The sequence below is a fragment of the Gracilinanus agilis genome, chromosome 3 (genome assembly GCF_016433145.1).
Source record: "Gracilinanus agilis isolate LMUSP501 chromosome 3, AgileGrace, whole genome shotgun sequence".
Lineage (NCBI taxonomy): Eukaryota > Metazoa > Chordata > Mammalia > Didelphimorphia > Didelphidae > Gracilinanus > Gracilinanus agilis.
In genome coordinates, this window is record NC_058132.1 from 101,059,401 (window position 1) to 101,081,165 (window position 21,765).

Consider the following 21,765-nt stretch of genomic DNA (forward strand, 5'->3'; position numbering starts at 1 on the left):
AGCCAAAGCCCCTATGGCAGTCAGTGGTGGAGATGGGCCCATGAGTAGAACTTATACTTTGAGACTGGGAAAGATGAGAGACCCAGTCTTTAAAAAAAAAAAAAAAGGTACAATGTTAGAATTGGAAGGGATCTTGGAAATTATCTGATAGGCCAATTATTATAGACTGCAAACTAAATGACACCATAGTGTGAAATGGCAGCAAACTGAGCTCATGCAAGAAGAGAAGTGGGAGTCCAGAGGATAGAGGGGACAGTCTTACTCTCCCTGAATCCAATTATAAGTGTTCCCTTAGGAGTAGTGTTCCCTTAGGAAAGACACTGATAAGCTGTAGAGTAACCAGAGGAGGATAGTCAAGAGAGAAAGATCTTAGAAAAACTGACCTAGAAAGCAGACTAGGGCAGGGGTGGGGGAGGTGGATATAGGACTGTCATGCAGAGGAAGGGTTAGGCTTGCTCTGCTTGGCCCCACAGGACAGAACAAAAAGCAATGATTCCAAGCAGCAGAGAAGTGGATTTAGGCTTTGTGTAATGACCACTTTCCTAAGATCTCCCTCTACAAGAGGAGTGGGGGGTTTCCAGTGGGAGATAAGTGAACCTTCCTCCTCCCAGAGGTCTCCAAGCAAAGGCTGGAGGGTCACTCTTCAAGTATGTTGTTTTAGTTATTCTTGTTGGGAGATGGGCTAGACCAGAAGGCAGCCTCTGAGATCCTACTTTAAGATTCTGCAATATCATCAGAGTGCATATACTTTCTACAATAGCAAACCACAGCCCCACTACACCTCTGGAGGGTTTCATGGGTTCTTATGGTCAGAAAATAACTGTCAACTTATGACCAAATGACAGTTGACCACAGATCTGCAACCTTTTCCAGGCTCATACTAAAGACCATTGCAGCTTGGTAATTGCCTTGGTTCAGAGTCAGCATTAGAACAAGGGCTCAACACCTCTTCTGGACGCAGGTCTGTCAGGCATGTAGCCTAGGGAAGCCTAGGGCCCCGTTTTCAAAATCATGTTTTTAAAGGCATAAAATAAAATATATAGGGTTACAAAGGAGTCCAATAAAGTGAAAGAGAGACATGATTTTTTCCTCCCACATCCAAGTTCATAAATTTCTTGAGGGAAGATGTGTGGCCCTCAAGAGAAGAACTGCTACACTTCGAGGAAGATTTCAGCAGAGATAAATGTTTTGTTAAAAAATAAAATAAGGGGGGCAGCTGGGTAGCTCAGTGGATTGAGAACCAGGCCTAGAGACGGGAGGTCCTAGGTTCGAATCTGGCCTCAGACACTTCCCAGCTGTGTGACCCTGGGCAAGTCACTTGACCCCCATTGCCTACCCTTACCACTCTTCCACCTATAAGTCAATACACAGAAGTTAAGGGTTTAAAATTTAAAAAATAAAATAAAATAAAATAAAATAAAATAAAATAAAATAAAATAAAATAAAATAAAATAAAATAAAATAAGGGAAGAAGACTTGTTTATACCTCTCATGCTGCATTTATATTTACTCTGAAATATAGCCATTTTAAAATACATCTAATCTCTCCTACTAAACTACATGTTCCCTGGAGAGCAAGGATAGTTATTTATCCCTGACTTTCATTTTTCTTTCTTTTTTGATTCAAAAATATTTTATTTTCCCAATTACAAGTAATAGCAATTTTCAACATATTTTCCAAAATTATAAGATCCAAACCACCTCCCTTCCTCTCTTCCCTTCCATCACAAGCATTTTGATATGGGCCATACATGTATTATCAAGCAAAACATACTTCTATATTGGTCACTGTTGTAAGAGAATACTCATATAACACTAAAACCCCAAAATAAAAACATAAAATGTGAAAAATAGTATGTTTTGATCTGTATTCCAACTCAAACAGTTCTTTCTCTTGAGGTAGATAATATTCTTTGTTATAAGTCCTTCAGAATTGTCCTATATCATTGTATGGCAAGAGTAGCTCAGTCTTTCACAGTTGATTGTTGTACAATATGGTTGTTACAGTATACAGTGCTCTCCTGGTTCTGTTATTTCACTCCATGTTACTTCATGTAGATCCTTCCAGCTTCTTCTTGCTCATTGTTTCTTATAGTACAATAGTATTCTATCACCAACATAGACCACAATTTGGTTCAGCCATTTCCCAATTGATGGACATCCCTTCAATTTCCAATTCTTTGCCACCATAAAAATAGCTGTTATTAATAGTTTTGTACAAGTAGGTCCTTGGGATATAGACCTTGTAATGGTATTACAGAATCAAAGGATATGCGTGGTTTTATAGCCCTTTGGCCATAGCTGCAACTTGCCCTCCAAAATGGTTGAATCAATTCATAAGTTCATCAACAATGCATTAGTGATCCAACTTTGCCACATCCCCTCCAATATTTATCATTTTCCTTTACTGTCATATTGATCAGTCAGTGTGTGAGGTATTGCTTCAGAGTTTTAAAAATCTGCATTTCTCTAATCAAGAGTGATTTAGAACTTCTTTTCATATGATTATTGATAGCTTTGATGTCTTCATTTGAAAATTGGTTGTTCATATCCTTTGACCATTTGAGCTCTGATTTTCTAAGATGTCTAGCTTTGGACTTTGCACAACAGGTACCACAACAGTAAAGACTTCTGGATTACTTACTAAATAGTTGAAAAATCCCAAGTCCCTGCTTTGGAAGCCTGATGGGACTAATGGGAGCACAATTATTGCTGTTGAGGTCAAACTTGGAAGAGCTGATAGAAGCTTCAAAGAGAGTGCCATACTCACCTCTAAGACAGCCAGCACAGTATCAAGTTGATCCTCTCGGAGGGTAATGTTATTCGAGATCTTTCTCATGGTGTGTATTGACTGGAGACGCACCTCTTCAATTTCATCATTGAACATATCTACTAAAAAATCTAGGCACTTCTCTGCAAAAGACGGTGAAGACTGGGCCAGCATGCAGAGAGCCTCAACCGCAGCAATCCGGACCTCTGCAGAGAGAAGTCAGGGAGAAAAGCAGTAGCCTGAGTAACTCTTATCTACAAGTTTTACCAAATGTCACTCACAATTGCTCTGCCAAACACACACAGAACATGGCACTGTGAGAAGAACCTAGGCTTCAGTCCTAGCTCTACCACTGGCTGGTGAGAAGCTTTGAACAAATCACCTTTCCTCTTTTTGTCAGTTTGCTTTTCTGTAAAATGAGAATAAAACTGCTCATAACCCCTCTTGTAAAGAAATGGCTGTTCAAATTATGTTATATGTTGATGATGGAATACTATTGTGCTATAAGAAATGATAAGGAGGATGATTTCAGAAAAAGTTGGAAAGATTTACATAAACTAGTGCAGAATGAAATAAGCAAAACTGGGAGAACATTGTAGCATTTTTGTACAATGACCAACTGTGAAAACTTGGCTATTCTCAGCAATGCAACAATTTGGGACAATTCTGAAGAACATATGATAGGGAATGCTATTGACCTCCAGAGAAAGAACTGTTGGGAATCAGATCAATGTGGATCAAAGCATAGTATCTTTCACATCAGTGTATGTGAATGACCAGTATGAAGTGTGTTTTGCAAGATGATACATATATGGCCCAGATCAAATTACTTACCATTGCTTACCACCTCCAAGTAAGGGGAGGGAAGAAAGGGATGGAGATGGTTTGGATCTTATAATTTTGGAAATTATTATTACATGTAATTGGGAAAATAAAGTATCTGAATTTAAAAAAAGGTATGTGACACATATGACAATAGTACCTGTCTATTCAAGTAGAAGTATTCAAGTAGAAGATGGTCAAAAGACTTTGCTAGAAATCTGCATTTTGGATCTTTTATAAGCAAAAATCTTGAATAATTTGAAAGCATTTTACAAGTATAAAAACATATTTAATAATTTTCTATCTAAATGATGCCAGCACTGGGGTGTTAAAAGTGAAGAAACTAGGCTGCTGCTTGGCAGAGACACCAACTTCTCCGAATAAAAATCTTAGCAGGGAAAGTCCTTAAAATATGCACATTTCAAAGTGTGTAAAATTCAAAAAGTATAAAATTTTATCCCTTTTTTTATGCTTATAATTATATATCTGTTGATAATTCATTTTAAGAACTTGGCATGGGGCTCATGCTAGGGAGCACAGTGGATTGAGAGCATGGCCTAGAGACGGGAGGTCTTGGGTTCAAATATGACCTCTAGATGTGTGACAGTGGACAAATCACTTAACCCCATTGCCTAGCCCTTCTGCTCTTCTGACTTAGAACTAAGATTTAGTATTGATTCTAAGACTGAAGGTAACGGTTAAGGAAAAAAAAGAATTAAGCACAAGGTAAATATTAATAAATGTTGGTGGAATCAAAGAAAGTTGACTTGAACTATAGGCATAGGGCACATAAAGCAGCAGACCTGAGCTCAAAAGAGACTTTTTCTGCTTTGTAGATTTAATTGCAAAGCAAATTAGAAGTTAGGCCTAATAGCTAGGAGGAGGTCACCCACCCCACTACCTACCAGTCAGTTCTCTGGTTAATAGATGAATCAGGGTGTGGTATGGAGAAGCAAACAGGTGTGGGGAGAGGTCATGGAACTGGAGAGGAGGAGCTCCCTTGAAACTTGGTGCCCTTACTATTAGACTATTCTTTTATATGAATATGTCCTGTCTCCCATACTAGATCTTAAGATTCAAGAAACAAAAAGGACTTGCCCAAAGGTACATGAGTAATAGTAAGTATTAGCAATAATTGTTAATTATTTGATTCTCTTATGAACAGGGCTCTGGAGACATGGTCTATGAACTAATCCTTGTCATTATAGGATTTAGATGACTTATTAACTTTTAGATCTGGATATGCATATAATATATGGTACTTTAAGACTTACAAAACATCTTTCTCCCAAATATTATTATCTACATGTAACAGATAAGGAAATTGAGGCTCAGGGAGGTTAAGTGACTTGCAATGGTCAATTGCTAAGAAGCTTCAGAACTGGGATTCTAACCTAGGTCTTTGGTCTCAAAGTCCATTCTTTCTTCTATACCAGTGATTCTCAAAGTGGGTGCCACTGCCCCCTGGTGGGTGCTGCAGCGATCCAGGGGAGTGGTGATGGCCACAGGTACATTTATCTTTCCTATTAATTGCTATTAAAAATTTTTTTTTTAAATTAATTTCCAGGGGCACTAAGAAATATTTTTTCTGGAAAGGGGGCAGTAGGCCAAAAAAGTTTGGGAACCATTGTTCTATACTATGTAATTTTTTTTTAATTAATTCTTTCCACATTTAAAAGATAAAGTATTTTCTTGGATTCTGAGGCAATGAAATTGAACATCAGATAACGAACACATTAATGAACTTGCCAAAGAGTACAGAGAAATTCAGAGATGGTGCCAGGCACCAAACATGCAAACAGCTAACATTTTCCCACCTATTTTAAGTCTGCATTGCCTTTCAGTGAATCTGAAAACATTATTAATTTGACAAACCCAGCATTCCAAGGTATGTTTCAACTAGATAGGAAAAGGAAAGAAAAGAATATTACCTTCTCTATCTACTGCTTATAGTGTATTAGAATAGAATTTTCTAATCTTTATTTAACTGAACTTATTTTGGCTGCTCTTATACATTCTTCTAACTAAGCCAAGTCCTGAATCAGTAGGGAAATAGTGTCATATAGCCTAGAAATAAAGGTCATATAATTATAAATCAATAACAATTTCTAGTTAGAAAATTATTCTTAGTCACCTTATGCTCATCAACCTCAAATGATCATCACCACATTTCTGTGGGGAGAATTCATCTGGCAATAAGCATGTGCTATATCCTATATTGTTAGCCAGGGTATATCCTGACTCAACTATATACCCATTGAGGGCAGGCCTAGTTGTGTTACTCTGTATACTTAGTATGATGTAAATTAAAAAACATTTTAATCCTCATTTCATAATCATAGAAATGGAGGTTCAGCAAAGTTAAAAAATTGATCCAAGATCTTCCATCTCCAAATGTTGTAAAACCTTCCCCTGTACAATGGCCTCTCAGTGTTGGGGATATTAATAGTGATCCCTATATTGTGCAATTGTTTAGAATAGTGATTCCCAAAGTGGGCACTACCACCCCCTGGTAGGTGCTGCAGCGATCCAGGGAGGCGGTGATGGCCACACTTTTTTTGTATTACATTCTGAGTTCAATAAATAGTTTCATAATTTCCAGGGGGCACTAAGTAATATTTTTTCTGGAAAGGGGGCGGTAGGCCAAAAAAAGTTCGGGAACCACTGCTTTAGAGGATAGCACTTTAGGGAATCCTTTCAAAGCCCTAAATATGAGTTTTTTTTAATCATTGTCTTAGTTGAGGTATTGCTATTAAGGTCTTTTCTAAGACCAATTTTCTCTGTTCTTCTGTACAAAATGGCTTTGGGGTAGTACTTACCATACATTTCATCTTCTAATCCATGGACAAAGGCTCCGCAAGCTCCAGATTCAATGAGGTTTACGGCACCTGTGTCTATTTCCTCTTTTGGGGCATCATCCCCCCATTTTCTGCCACTGGAAAATTCCCCTGAGCTATACAGTTCTTTGGCACGCTCATGAGCAGTACGTTTCCGCTGTAAAAACCAAAATTCAAATTAACATTCAAAGGAAATATTCACAAAAGCCTATTCACAATAAAATTTTAAATGATTTTTTCCTAGCTCCTACTACAGTAAAAGAGGCATCAAGAAATGTTTCCAGTTAGGACATTCCTACCACAAGAGAATTTTGTGAAGAATTTTGAAGAAAGTAGAGCTTTCATTGCTCCTAAGTGGGAACTACTCCTGAAAATGAATGGGATGCAAGGTATTATATGGAATAGTATGTTCAAAAGCAAGAGCAAATCATTTTGGATCAATCAAATGAGACTTGGTAAAAGTCAGGAGACTATCCATTTTAAATCTCCCAAAAGAAAACTCATTATACAAACTCATTTCTTGATTACTACTACTACCAATACCACCACCTACTAAGCTACATAAATACTAATGAAGTAACTTATTATTTAATTTTTATTTATTCTTTATTTTCCAGTTCCAAGTAGATGTTGCCTCAATAGAGGCATAAACAGGAGAAGTAAATTAGATCAACTCAGCATATACTCAAACAAGAAACATTAGTTACAAAGGTCTAGATATATGAAGAAATACCAGTTTACCCTCAGATCCGACATGAGCTTCTTATCAAGAGTCTGCTCCAAGAAATGGGAACTGACTTGCCCCATAGAACCCTGTAAAATGATAACTCAATTAAACACATAAAATAATTTGTATGCTTTGAACACTATCTTAAAATTCACATATGCTATTTACCAACAAATATTTCAGTAGCAAAAAATATCTATGGTTCTTTACAATCTAAAATAGTTCTGTGATTTTAAAAAATGGAGGGTAAATACTGAATCTTAGAGTTGGACTAATTCCCAGCTTTTCAGAGTCTCTCTAAAATAGGATAAACAGGAACCTCTTCTCCAATATTTTTTACAAGTAATAGTTCATCCAGGCCAGTGATGGGCAAACTTTTTAAAGAGGGAGCCAAAGGAAAGGAAATGCTCATCTGTCAGTCTGTTTCTAAGGAAACTCTTTCGAAGTTTCATTGTATTGTATCCTACTCATTGTATTCGTCAGATTAGGAATAATTTCACTGGGCCAACAGAACACTTCAGGGAGCCACATCTGGCCCGTAGGTGGTAGTTTGCCCATCACTGATCCAGGCTATTTGAAAACTCCCAATTATAGGGAATTTGCTCCTTCTTGAGACAGTCCATTCTACATTGGAACTGATCTAATTCTTCTTTTTTGTTTTTTTCAAACCCTTACTTCTTTCTTAGAAGGAATACTGTGTATTGGTTCTAAGGGAAAAGAGCAGTAAGGGCTAGGCAATGGGGGTTAAGTGACTTGCCCAGAGGCACAAAGTTGAAGCCAAATTTGAACTCAGGACCTCTAATCTCCAGGCTTGGCTCTCAATCTACTAAACCATCTAGCTGCACCTCGCCCTTCCCCTGATCCAATTCTTAATACATTTTTCATATAAATATATATATATATATATATATAATACATTTTTTCTTGTATATAGAGATTAAATTTGCTCTTTTGCCATTTTTATTGATTATTAATATTTCTGCCCTGCTAGAGTTGAAGGGGAAAAAAAGGCTGTCTTTCAAATACTGTACCATTTAAAAAAAAATTATGGGTCAATTTTTTAACTTTGCTGAACCTCCGTTTCTATGATTATGAAATGAGGATTAAAATGTTTTTTAATTTACCTCATACTAAGTATACAGAGTAACACAACTAGGCCTGCCCTCAATGGGTATATAGTTGAGTCAGGACTAACAATATAGGATATAGCACATGCTTATTGCCAGATGAATTCTCCCCACAGAAATGTGGTGATGATCATTTGAGGTTGATGAGTATAAGGTGACTAAGAATAATTTTCTAACTAGAAATTGTTATTGATTTATAATTATATGACCTTTATTTCTAGGCTATATGACACTATTTCCCTACTGATTCAGGACTTGGCTTAGTTAGAAGAATGTATAACCTGAACCAAGTCTAGAGGAGTACAGCCATGATGAGGAAGGGACTTGGAGACCATGCAATAAAGAGGGCTAGTTGAAGGACCTGGGGACGTTTAATTTGGGAAAAAAGAATACTTAGGTGGCAGGTGAGCATGAAAATGGTACAGTGGAGGCAGCTGGGTGGCTCAGTGGATTGAGAGCCAGGCCTAGAGACAGGAGGTCCTAGGTTCAAATCTGGCCTCAGACACTTCCTACCTATGTGACCCTGGGCAAGTCACTTAACCCCTATTGCCTAGCCTTTACCACTCTTCTGCCTTGGAGCCAATACTGTGTATTGGCTCCAAGATGGAAGGTAAGGGTTTTTAATTCATTCATAAGCATGATGGATTTCCCCAGTTTATTGGACTTTGGCAATTTAAAAAATAAAAGAAAAACACAAGCAGCCTTGTACAGAACAGTGAAATGCCAAGGATAAGGGTAGTCTACAGTTTTACTGTAGGATAAATATATATATTTTTAAAGGCCTCCCTCCCTTCGGCTACATCAACTATAACTTCAGGTCATTAAATACAGACAAATTTTTAAAATTACTTCTTTACTTCTCCAAGATCCTCAATGTTGTCATCATCCACCTCCGGCCACTTCTTTTGAATTACATCAATAATGTCATCTGTAAAGTCTCCCTGAATGATGATTTCATCCTCCCCTGTAACTGAGGCACCACAGGAGAATTTCTGAGCAAAAAACCTTTGTGCTTCTTTAAGGTCAATCTAGAAAGTTGCAAGGCCACACACTCTTGTGTTGTACTTCTTCTTTGCTCTAGGAATTTTGGCGATCGTAACCTTTTGCGGTAGTCTTCTTTTTCTGTTTGATTTGACCCCTTCCACCTCTTTTTTGCTTTTTTTCTCTTCCTCTTCTCCTGCTGTTCCTTGGCCTTCCCCAACCCCAGGTCTTGTTTAGGTGAATTTTCTACAGTAAGCTTTGCAAATTCATTTGGAAAATTCTTCTCTAGCCACTGTCTACATTTAGTAACATCAGGCATATATTCACAGTACTCTGTTGGTAATGAACAGAATCCACAGTAAAGGACTCGAAGTGGGTAATCTGTGTTTGACTTGGTATTGCTCCTCAGGTCTCCTTTGCAGTCAGGGGCAGTGGACTCAGGAAGGTCTGTAACCATCTCACAAATGCGAGAAGCCAGTGCATCCTGCAAGGCCGCCGGTGGCCCGGGGCTTGTCACAAGAAGGCGGAAGCAGTGTGAAATGTACTTTTAATAAATCTAGAAGTCAAAGCTATTTTCCAAGCTAGTTTTAAAGCTTTTAAGTATCTGTAATATCTGTAATATCCATTAAAACAAAACAAACTAAATTATAATTTTGTGTACTGTTAGTGCTAGAGAATATACAAATAAAAATTTACCTCCAGGAAAATAGCCCCCTAGGGAAGAGAGGTGGAAATCTCTCCTGATTCTGCTCCCCACCACTTCCATATCAATTTATTGATGTACACATGGTTTCTCTTGATGAAGATAAGCTTTTAAAGGGGCTTTCATTTCTGTCTTTCTGACCCCAATACAGAGTACAGTGCTTAGCATACAGCAAGTGCTTAACAAATGCTTGCTGTGTGACCAACAACTTCCATAGAAGTTAAAAAAAATCAAAGCTGAAGGTTACTTTAAAGATAACTTAGTCTAACTGTAATTTCACTTAAGCTTCCTGAGCCTGTTTCCTCATATATTAAAAAGAGATACCGTAAAAAGTGCAACAGAGAAAGACTACTAATAATGCTTAGTCTGACTACCCCATAGTAGCATATGAAAATGGTAAATCACTATAGACATGGGAATTATTACTTTTACTACCAATGAGAAAAATAAGGCCTTGTCCAGTCACACAAAGAACAGCAGAGCCAGGGTTATAACAAAGGTCACCTGAGTCCTAGAAGAGTGCTTTTTTCTTACTATCTGACACTAACATTTTCATTTTTATTTTTAGGTCTTAGGAAATTTAGGAACATATTTTTAAGTCTTCTGGCAGAAAAGTAATAGGTCTCAAAAGGAGATGAAAGTAAAGGATCTTAAAAGTAAATAAAAAATATTCATATTAGTAAATAAAACAAGGTTCTGTTTCTACTACAGGGAAAGTTGAAGGAAGACCACATAATCTATTGATTTGATTCTCTGGAATGTCCCTGTGACAGTTAAGGGCAACCAAGGAAAAAAAGGGAAAGAGAGGCAGGAGCCATCAAACAATAAACATTTATTAAGTGCTACTACATGCCAGGAACTGTGTTAAGCATGCACTTATACAAATACAATACAAAATTGGGAATACAAAAAGAGGCAAAAAACAATCCTTGCCCTCAAGGACTTTACAATTTAATAGGGGTGGGGGGGGAAAGAAAAGGATAACTGGCAATCATAAACACTGACATTTACAATTATTTACTTAAGTAATTATAACATAGAACTTTCACAGCCTTCCATTATGTGAATCTTGAACATCGCCATTGAGTTCCATTGTACTCTTAACACAGTTTCCAATATTCTAGGGAGGGCCTATGCTTATCCAAAGCCAAAAAAAGTCTCTATTGTTACTTTTCAGGGTTAGTTGGTTTCAAAAGGCACCTTTTTGACATACCCTATCCAAGTGTAACAGCCATGTGTGGTATAATCGCTCTTTTTTAGATATCTGCTATGTCAGTTAACAAAAAATTTAATGAATAAAACAAGGACAAACATTTAAAAGATCAATACAAAAGAATTTTGAAAAGTGATTTGCATTTTATCATAAAAAAGCAAAGAAAGTAGAAACATGTTGAGATCTACTCTTACTATGCCTCAGTTTCAACAGTTTTGTACAATGGTACTAATATACTGTCTATACTGCGTAGAAACTAAAAAGCCCTTTATAAATATAAAGTACTGTCTGTCAACATCATTACTGCTATCTAATAACAATGATAATGATACCCAAAGTGCAGGCACCTGTTATATAACTAGGACTGTTTCTATATTAGAAACAATTGCAATCTCTTTCAGTCCCTATAGAGATTGTAGGAAATGACTTGCTCCATAATATGTTCCCTGGTTGGGGAGGCAACAGGAGGATTTAGTATTGTGGTGTGCTTTCTAAAGGAGTATAAAATATGATAACTATTTTGGCTTTCCAATGAAGCTAAGAGGCAGTATGGATAAAGAGTCAACTTCCAAAATGTAAGGCCTGGATTTAAATGTTAATTCTTGACACATCTGATTCTGTGAACCTGGGCAAGTCATTGAGTTGCAGACCAGTGGTCAATCTACACTGGTAAAGATATCATCACTGACAGCTCTATTCAAAGATCAATTCACAGGGGAGGAGTCCCAATCAATCAATCATGCAGCTATATGCCTTTAGGTACAGCCTTCTGTCATTACACTACTCTATGTAAAGTATCATACACAAGAAGAGTTAGCTGGTATTTTTTCAAGGTCACATCAGTTATTGAGAGCTAGGATTAGAATGTTCTCCTCCAATGCCCTGTTTTTCAAGAGTTATGCAAATCTGCAAAGCTCTAAACAAATTAAATTATGCTGAAATGAACTAAGAAAGCTTACTAATTAAAGGAAAATATTATCATTTCATGAATTACTTCCTAAATACATATGTTCTTGATTAATAATTTTTTTTTCAAACCATATCCTAAATCTGTTATTGGCAAGGAGAAAAAAAATAACTATAACTCACCAAAAGCTTTGCTGCTTGGACTCGAACCACCCAAGATCCATCACTGACCATGTGACAAATTTTTCCAAAAGCATCATCGACTAAGCGAATTTCCTCATTAGAAGAAGGAATAGGGACAATGCTAAATTTAAAGTTAAAAAAAAAAAAAAGAGAGAGAGAGCATGATTCAAAACATGAGTTCTTGAGCTTGGGATCAAGAGAATAAAAGCAATTATATAAAGTAGATGGGAATATTAAAAAAAAATCAACAAGCTTAGTTCTACAGCAACTTGATCAGTTTCACAGTAAATATTTTTACTTTTGGAATATGAAGCAACATAAAATAAACCTAGTTATAACATTAGGAAATATGATGACTTAATGTTCTGAAATAAGTAATCATTTACAACTATTTGGTTAAGTAAAAACACATATAACACTTTCACATCCTTCTATTATATGAACTGTATACATTCTCATTGAGTCTATTGGAATTTTATGAGTGGGAAGAAAAAAAATAAATTTGATAACTGACCTTTCAGGATAAAGCTGACTAAGGACCCAAATCAACTGAACAGCAGCACTTCGTACTTGTTCATAATCATCAGAGAGTAATTTACAGGCCTATAATGAAAGTTTCCAATATTACTTTAATTATATATTCCTCTTTCATTCCCGAAGTGATTTTCAAACTATTTTTGAAAGGAAGATAAGACAGCTAGATTAGGGCAATTAAAACATACCTGGGCTATTATTATAATAGTATATTATAATTCCATAATCTATTTATATCATAATATTATCATTTATGGTTACTGTTACCATCTTAAACCTCTAACCCCTGCTCTGTGAGAAGAATAACAAGCAAATAACATCAATGAAAAGAAAAGAAGGAAACAAGTATTTTTAAGCATCTACTATATGCTAGGCTTTACAAATATTTTCTCATTTGATCCCTACAACAACTCTGGGAGGTAGGTATTGTTATTGTCCCCATTCTACATATGAAGAAATTAAGGCCAACAAAGGTTAAATGACTCGCCCAAGATCACACAGTTAGTATCCAAAGCTACATTCGAACTTGAGCCTTCTTGACTCTAGTTAGTATTCCATCTACTGCACCATGTCACTATTTGCAGATGGCAACTGTATGAATTGTTTTAAAATTTGGAGTCCTATAAAAGGTCATCCAAAAAAATCCAGCAATGTAAAAGATTATCATCATCCATACTAGGAAAAAAAATCACCTGAACCAAAAAACATATATTGTCTGGATTATGCCATGTAGCCAGATGAGACATTCAGTTAGTCTACTAATAAGCATAACTTCAAAAATAATAATAGCTAGCATTTGTATAGTGCTTTCAGATTTACAAAGCTCTTAATATGTTATTTCACTTAATAATAACCCTATAAAATAGGTGTTATTATCGCCATTTTGTAGATAAGAAAACCAAGCTAGTTTAAAGTGACCTGCTTGTGGGTCACACAACTGAATAAGGGTCTGAAGCAGGAATCAAACCCAGTTCTTTCTGGACTCCCACTATACATTTAGCCACTTAGCTGATTCCATTCAATAAGTCATAAAGATGGATCATAAGCTGAGGTCAAAATTTAAGAGGAAATGAATAGACCAAAATGCATTTGAGAAATTTTGTAATGCTTTCAATGATCATAAAGCTGTAAAAATTCAATCTTTTTAACACACCAACCATTATCTTAATGATGTGATGACTGTGAATCTTGGGACACCATGACCACAAAAGTGACCCAGAATGATCCATGACCACAAATGACCCAAGGTCAAGTGAAGATAAATGATGGACATAAGTGACTCCAGAATGGTATCAATGATGACTTGTGCTAGAAAAGCAGCAAAAATAACACAATGAACTGAGTGTTCAATAGAACACTAAAAAAAAGTCAACAAATAAATTATCAACCCTAAAATAAGGATAAAAGAAAATTTGAATTTTAGAGAAGAAATTCAAAAGCAAAAAATTCCATAGTACAGATAAACAAAGAGTTGTTTTTTTTTAAAGACTAATGAAATCAACAAAAATCAACATAATCAAGAAAAAGAAAATGAACAAGGTAAATTCACAATATAAAGGAAAAGAATAATAAAAAATTACTATACATAATTATATGCCAATAAAACTGAGAATTCATAGTTAAATGATGAGTATCTATATAAAAATATAAAATACTTCAATTAAAAAAACTAAAAGAAATACAGATCCTAAATCACTCTTAGAAAAAAAAGAAATCAAGAATGCCACAATAAATGGCCAAAGAAAGGAAATGGTCGAAATAGATGAGTGATTTCTATTAAAATCCAAAGAACAATTAATATGCTAAGAGTTATTCTTAAATATAGAGAAAACATCCTTTAAAACTCCTTTTATGAAACAAATATCATCCATCCTGATAGCCAAATTAGGGAAAGTTAAGGAAGAGAGGAAAATAGAAACCAATTTCACTAATAAATATTGATGCAATACATGTGTATATATATAACTTGAAAATAATTTTTTTTAACCAAGTTGTGTTCATATCAGGGATGCAAGGATAGTTCAACTTTAGGAAAAAACAATGAGTATTATTAATTATGTAAACAAGATGACAATGAAAGGAATTATAGAAAACATTTATGACCATAAAAGGAAGTGGGCCACTTATGTATTGAGAATGAGTATCAACCGATGGCCAATATATATATATATATTTTTTAAACCCTTACCTTCCATCTTGGAATCAGTACTGTGAATTGGTTCCAAGACATTAGAGTGGTATGGGTAGGCAATGGGGGTCAAGTGACTTGCCCAGAGTCACACAGCTGGGAAGTGTCTGAGACTAGATTTGAACCTAGGACCTCCCTTCTCTAGGCCTGGTTCTCAATCCACTGAGCTACCCAGCTGCCCCCCGATGGCCAATATTGCTAGGACCCTAACAGAATAAGGCCTCCCAAGTGAACCGAATAGATCTCTTCTGGAGGATTTATTAGAAATTATTAACAGGGGCAGCTAAGTGTCTCAGTGTATAGAGACAAGCCTGGAGACAGGAAATCTTGGGTTCAAATCTGATCTCAGATATTTCCTTGCTGTGTGAACCTGGGCAAGTCCCATAACCCCAACTGCCTACCCCTTACTGCTCTTCTGCCATGGAATCAATATTTGGTATTGATTACAAGACAGAAAGTAAGGTTTTAAAAATAAGAAAAGAAAATGTGGACAAAAAATTCCATAGAACAAGGAATGTAGGTTGACTGCAATTTGCATCAGTGGAAGGAGTAGTCAAAATGATAAGATCAAAGATCCATCAATGCACACTTTGGTAGGTACTGAGGAAGAAATCAAAATTAGATAAAATTTGTCAAACAAACCTTCTAGGAACTTAGAATACAATAGGGGAGATATGAAATATACCAGTGCTTCCCAACTTTTTTGGCCTACCACCCCCTTTCCAGAAAAAATATTACTTAGCACCCCTGGAAATTAATTTTTTTTAAATTTTGATAGCAATTAATAGGAAAGATAAATGCACCTGTGCCCATCACCGCTCCCCTAGATCGCTGCAGCACCCACCAGGGGGTGGTGGTGCCCACTTTGGGAATCACTGATATATACAAATAAATTAGAACATCATTAGTACATGAGGAAAAATAATATACTATTCTCATAGCACAGATTATAATATATAGCATCTCACAGCAGAGGTCACAAGAGATCAAAGAGGGTTTCTTTTAGGAAATGGTATTTGAAATAGGCCTTGAAAGGTGGAAGGATGTCAAATGGGCAGAGGTGGGAAATAAGGGAAAGAGTATTCCAAGCCTGAGAACATTATGAGAACAAGTAATTGATAGGTCAGTAGAGTGTAGAATACAATTTAAGAGGGGACAGAAAGTAATATAGTTTGGCTAGAACACAGTATACATGGCAGTGTGCCAGAGACCACACAAAAATGATTGCACTGCCTGGTATACATCCTAGAAGTGGCTGGTAAGGGCTTGGGATAGTGCCCTCACACTAAGTATGATTTCATTTCCATATTAACCCTATGATGACAAAGCACAGTTTTCTGGTACAATTATAGCATGTGGAAAAAATCTAGAACTCAAAACAGGAGGGATTATTTTCATGCTTCAGGTCATAAGGAACTGGAATAGCTAGTTATTTTTTCCCCCTAAAGACTCACCTACTCTGTAGACCCTTAAATGATAAAAAAAAAACCTCCCCAGAAATCAAAAACCTTTCTTCTTACTCCCCAGAACAAGCCATTAAGTTACCTGGTTATAAATTGTTTGATGTAATTTCAGTCCTCTTTCATGGAGCTGCAACTAGAGAAGAAAGAAATGGCAATATCAACATTTGGATAACATGATTTTCTGATACTACTATAGCACTATCCATATTTCCAAGGGACCTCACAGTTGGCATGGTGCTGCTTTCCTTCCAACAATCGTAGGGAGTAGGAAGTGGAAATATTATTTCCATTTAACAGATGAAGAAAATGAGGCTGAAAGAAGTGAACTAAATTGATCAGGGTCACAAAGATGGAGCCCAAACATAATGTAAGTGCTCTTTCTCTCAGTATCAGAGTTACACAATCAAAGAACTCGACCAAATATTTCATGAGAACCTTTCACTGAAAATGTCAAACAAAAAAGGTAAAACTCAGAGAATTCCCCAGGCATTCACTTTTCAGTGCTCAGAAAAGGCTATGAGAAAAATACCATTATATTAAGAAGCAGCCTGAAGGGAAATATGGGAAGCCTTATATAAACTGATGCAGAATGGGAAAAATATATATATATATGTGTGCATATATATATATATATATATATATATATATATACATAGAGGCNTGGTGCTGCTTTCCTTCCAACAATCGTAGGGAGTAGGAAGTGGAAATATTATTTCCATTTAACAGATGAAGAAAATGAGGCTGAAAGAAGTGAACTAAATTGATCAGGGTCACAAAGATGGAGCCCAAACATAATGTAAGTGCTCTTTCTCTCAGTATCAGAGTTACACAATCAAAGAATTCGACCAAATATTTCATGAGAACCTTTCACTGAAAATGTCAAACAAAAAAGGTAAAACTCAGAGAATTCCCCAGGCATTCACTTTTCAGTGCTCAGAAAAGGCTATGAGAAAAATACCATTATATTAAGAAGCAGCCTGAAGGGAAATATGGGAAGCCTTATATAAACTGATGCAGAATGGGAAAAATATATATATATATGTGTGCATATATATATATATATATATATATTTATATATACATAGAAGCACACAATTATAAAAATGGCTTAGTCCTAGAGGGAAAAAATTTTTAAATGTATCTCTATACTTTCTTTGGGGAGGAGGTAAGGGACTACAGGTATGGAATGGTGCATATATTGTTAGAAAGTGGTTGCTGTGCTGGCTAATCTTACTGATTTTTTTTTTCCTTTTTTATTCTTTGTTAAATGGAATGAGTAAGAGAAATAGGTGGGATATATTTAGAAATGAATGGAATGCAAATGGACATCAATAAAACTAATAAAAAGATTATCTGAGGTAGGTAGAACTAATGGGGGAAAAAAAAGTGTTTCACCTATATCTGAAAAGCAGTGGGGAAAACCCTCCAAACACCTATCAGGTGTTAGGCTTTCAGCTTCCAATGCATTATAAGTCAAATAATGCTTGAATCAGTCACAGGGAACTTTCATTAAGGAATCACAAAGAAGCACACAAATAGAAACATTCAATCACATGCTCCCCTCCCCCCCAACCTGAAAGGATGGACTGAACACAAAAAGCATCGGTTCAAACTGTAACTGAACAAAAACTCCTTCTCCCAAAAGCATTGTCCAGCCTTTTGTCAAAAGCCTCTAATGAAGGGAACTCGAGCTTCTGAGGCAGCCCATTCCACTTATGGCCAGTTCCAATGTTTTAAGAAGGTTTTCCTTACATCAGCCTTCAACATATCTTCATACAATTTCTGCCCTCAGCTCCTAGCTTTGCACTTTCTGGCCAAGCAGAATAAGTCTAATCCTCTTTCAAAATGCCACCCCTTCAAATAGTCTTAAAGGATCACAGAGTTTGAGCTAGAAGGGACCTTAGAGGTCATCAACACCAAGCCCCAAGGAAGTCAAGTGACCTGCCCAAGGTCACACAGTGGTGCACAGCAAAGGCAGCTGAGCCCAAGAACTCTGCAATCTCCTTATCTAAACACGATCTATTAGCTTTTTACCTCTTTGTTTTCCCTTACCAAATCCTGCTCTCTGCCTACATCATGACCTTCAACCAGTTTTGTCTCAGGCTGCCTACCTGCATTCACCACTCTCTCTTCCTTTCACCATCCTGACCCCTTGGTGAACCTATTCAGATATACACTGTCCTCTAGAGTCCCTGATCCCCTTATCATTTCACCAATTTTGTCCTACCAAGCCACAGCTTTAGATCATTCTCACTCATCTACTGTCTTTGATCCTTATGTACATGCTGTAATGTGGGTAATTTGAGGAAAGGTGTTGCATCTAATTCTAAACCCGTTTGCAAATTTTCTTGATGTGATTCTTTGCAATGGTTTGATTCATGCTTCCCACCCAATGTGTGTGATATGGAATGAGAAAGCTGATCCCTTATATAATCATCCTCCTGAATGCCAAAGATTTCTTTGCGCATTTGCATTATGTCTTCCCATTGCTCATTATCTACCACAGACCTATGTGTATCCTCTGTGTAGATTACTTTAGACACCTTTTCTATTTTGCCTCTATTTCTCATTTTGCTTCCCTCAATTCTCTTAGACTCTGCCACACCCAAATTACACTGATTGATAGGTTTTAAATTAGAAATCTCGATTCATAATGATTTTTTCGGTTTCGTGCCCATTTGTATATATCTCTCCATATTATCTAACGAAGGTGTTTGACTGTACTTTTTGCATGTGTGATTGCAGCAAGTATCCATATGTTTTTCTTGATTATATCTATTTGATTCATTATTTCTAGCCCACTTTGAATTATAAAATGTTTTTCTATTATCTCTTTGATTATTGGGTTTTGAAAAATCAATTTGTTGCTTATATCTACAAAAACGAATCATGTGCCCGATCTTCCCACACAAGTAGCATTGGGGTGCTGATTTTGATTTTGGGGTGCTGTTGGCAGGTTGTCTAAACTGGTTTCTACTCGTTTGAAGAGCAAAATTCTTCACTTCTTCGATTTCTTTCTCCCATCTCGACTTTTCCAATTGCCTCTTCGAGTCTGCTATGATCTCATCTTTCTCATTGTCAGATTGCCTAGCCATTCTCACTTCTTTCTGTTTGGAATCATGTATATATGCTGCATGATTCCTAATATCCTCCAGTGGTAATGATTCCCACTGAGGACAACTTTGCCTGAAGTAATTTTGTATTGGGATTGAGGTTCCCTTTACAAATTGTCTCCTTATATGATCGATCGTATCCTGGGCATGAGTATCTCTAAGTCCTAATATCGTTTCAGCAGCTTCAATAACTCTGTCTAGAAAACTGCTCAGGTGCTCTTCTTCCCCTTGCCTCAGTTTCTCAAATTTTTGCCATGCATTTGGCCTTTTTGCAAAATTTCTCATTGCTTCGATAAGATCAGCCCTGCATCTTAACAAGTATCTCATGTTAGCGTGTTGAGTGAAATCTAGATCTTGATGTACTAACGGCCATGATTCTAAATTGGGGTTCGCCCTAGTTTCGGTCAGGAATTTTTCCTTTTCCAAGGGAGTGTAAAATTCCCCCAAAAGAAATTCGACATCGTCGAAACTAGGGTTAAAAAGAGTGAACTTTAATTCTTTTAGACTTTTGTAAGGTTTTTCGTAGAATCTGGGAAAACGGCGTTTTAAAACCTCCATATCACTAGGAGTGAATGCCTTGTATGTTTTGACATGCACCACCCCCTCTCCAGGTTGCACAATAGTCCTGTCTACTATTGGTAGGACAGAGACCACTGCATTCTGTATTGGTTGATCTTTCTCTGTTTCCTTTTTCCCAAAAAATTTTGATTCTACAATTTCAAGTTGTAAGATGGTATGCTTATCGAGTTCATTCCCTTCACGTAATTGCCTCAACACTTGGAACAGTAGTTTTATGTTCTCAACTAGTTCCTTGTTATCATTTTCTTGTTTTGAATCAGATGCCTTATAATAGTTAAACAGATGAGTCAGGACCGCTTTTAAAATTGCCAAAAAATGCCATAGAGCCAGAACAATTGCCACTGCTGTTGGAAGGAAGCATATGCATTCAGCTAAAGTGAATGCAAACCATTTATAATAGTCGTAGATTTCAATTAATTGTTGTATCATGTTTGGTACTTTTACCAGCCAAAATGCACACATTCCCTGCATAAAAGACCAAATAAGCAGCGATAGACTGCTTAATATAAAAATCAATCTTGTGCAATTCATTTTCTTTTCTTTTCTTCAGAAGATAGGTTTCGCATGACTTGGCTCGCCAGAATGTTATGTGGGTAATTTGAGGAAAGGTGTTTGGGATAAGGGAAATGAAAGGAGGATGTTGGAGACTTGCTATGTGAGTAATCTCGGTTACAGGTAGGCTGGGATTGAAGGAGATTCAGGGTATAATAGGACTGAAGTCAGGAGTATAACACAGAAGGGAAACAGAGATTTTCAGGGAGAAGAGAAATTAAACTAAACAGACAAACACAGCAGGCTTACAGCCTGGGACTTAGACTCAAACACAAGCTGAGGGAAATAGACTAGACTGAAATTAACAAACAGGCTTTAGTTAATTTCACAGGAAGGAACTTGTTTTGAAGTAACACCTTCCTTCAAGATGGATGCCCCAGCTTCCCTCTAAGCCCAGAGTATGTTGTTTCTTTCCCTCTTCTTCCCTCTTGATAACTAACAGACAAATTACACTAATAGGGCTGTTGAAATACAAAAGGGTTTATTTTGTTTGAAGGATGTTTGTTAGGAAGGTGGATCAAAGGAAAGCCCTATCAGTTGTCTCAGGAACCTCAGGTGGGGAAAGGAAGTAAAGATGGAGTCTGAGTAAGGACCTGCCTTTAAACTCAGCTTTACAAAGTGTTATTGCTATCTAAAGGGAATAAATGATGACTGTCTAACTATAACTAATGCTGTCAATTAGGTAACTCTTCACAGATTTAACTCCTCTATAATTACTCTCCTTATTAACTCCACAGACATATAAGGTAAAGGAGGGAAGGCAGGGATGGTATTAGGGAAGGAAGATATAAAGGGTTTATCTAAAATAATAATTTCTTAAGTAAATATATCAAAGCTAGGCTAAATTTCAATATTAAAGCTAGGTAATCAAAGCAGCTCGACTCATTGACAACCTCCCTCCACGGAAGATCCAGCCAACTGCCTTTTCCTCAAGATTCCAAACCTCTAACAGCTTTTGGAACTCAGCCAAAGCTAGAAAAAACTATATGACCCCAATTCTGTATACTACAATGCTGAAAAAAGAGGGAGACAATAATCAACCATTCTGACTGGGTTCACTACACAGT

At 36.6% G+C, this 21,765-nt stretch overlaps 1 protein-coding gene and 1 pseudogene across 1 annotated transcript in view; both read right to left on the reverse strand.

Moving 5' to 3' along the window:
• The window catches only part of INTS4 (integrator complex subunit 4), a 123,806-nt gene that overhangs the window by 51,415 nt on the left and 50,626 nt on the right, over window positions 1–21,765 (reverse strand). The window contains exons 6-11 of the mRNA XM_044668183.1: window positions 16,537–16,587; window positions 12,784–12,872; window positions 12,270–12,390; window positions 7,171–7,242; window positions 6,412–6,586; window positions 2,771–2,976 (exon numbers count right to left, since the gene is read on the reverse strand). Coding sequence (XP_044524118.1) covers window positions 2,771–2,976; window positions 6,412–6,586; window positions 7,171–7,242; window positions 12,270–12,390; window positions 12,784–12,872; window positions 16,537–16,587 — 714 coding nt within the window. The remainder of the gene's footprint in view (window positions 1–2,770; window positions 2,977–6,411; window positions 6,587–7,170; window positions 7,243–12,269; window positions 12,391–12,783; window positions 12,873–16,536; window positions 16,588–21,765) is intronic.
• Window positions 8,972–9,859, reverse strand: LOC123240524 (annotated as a pseudogene).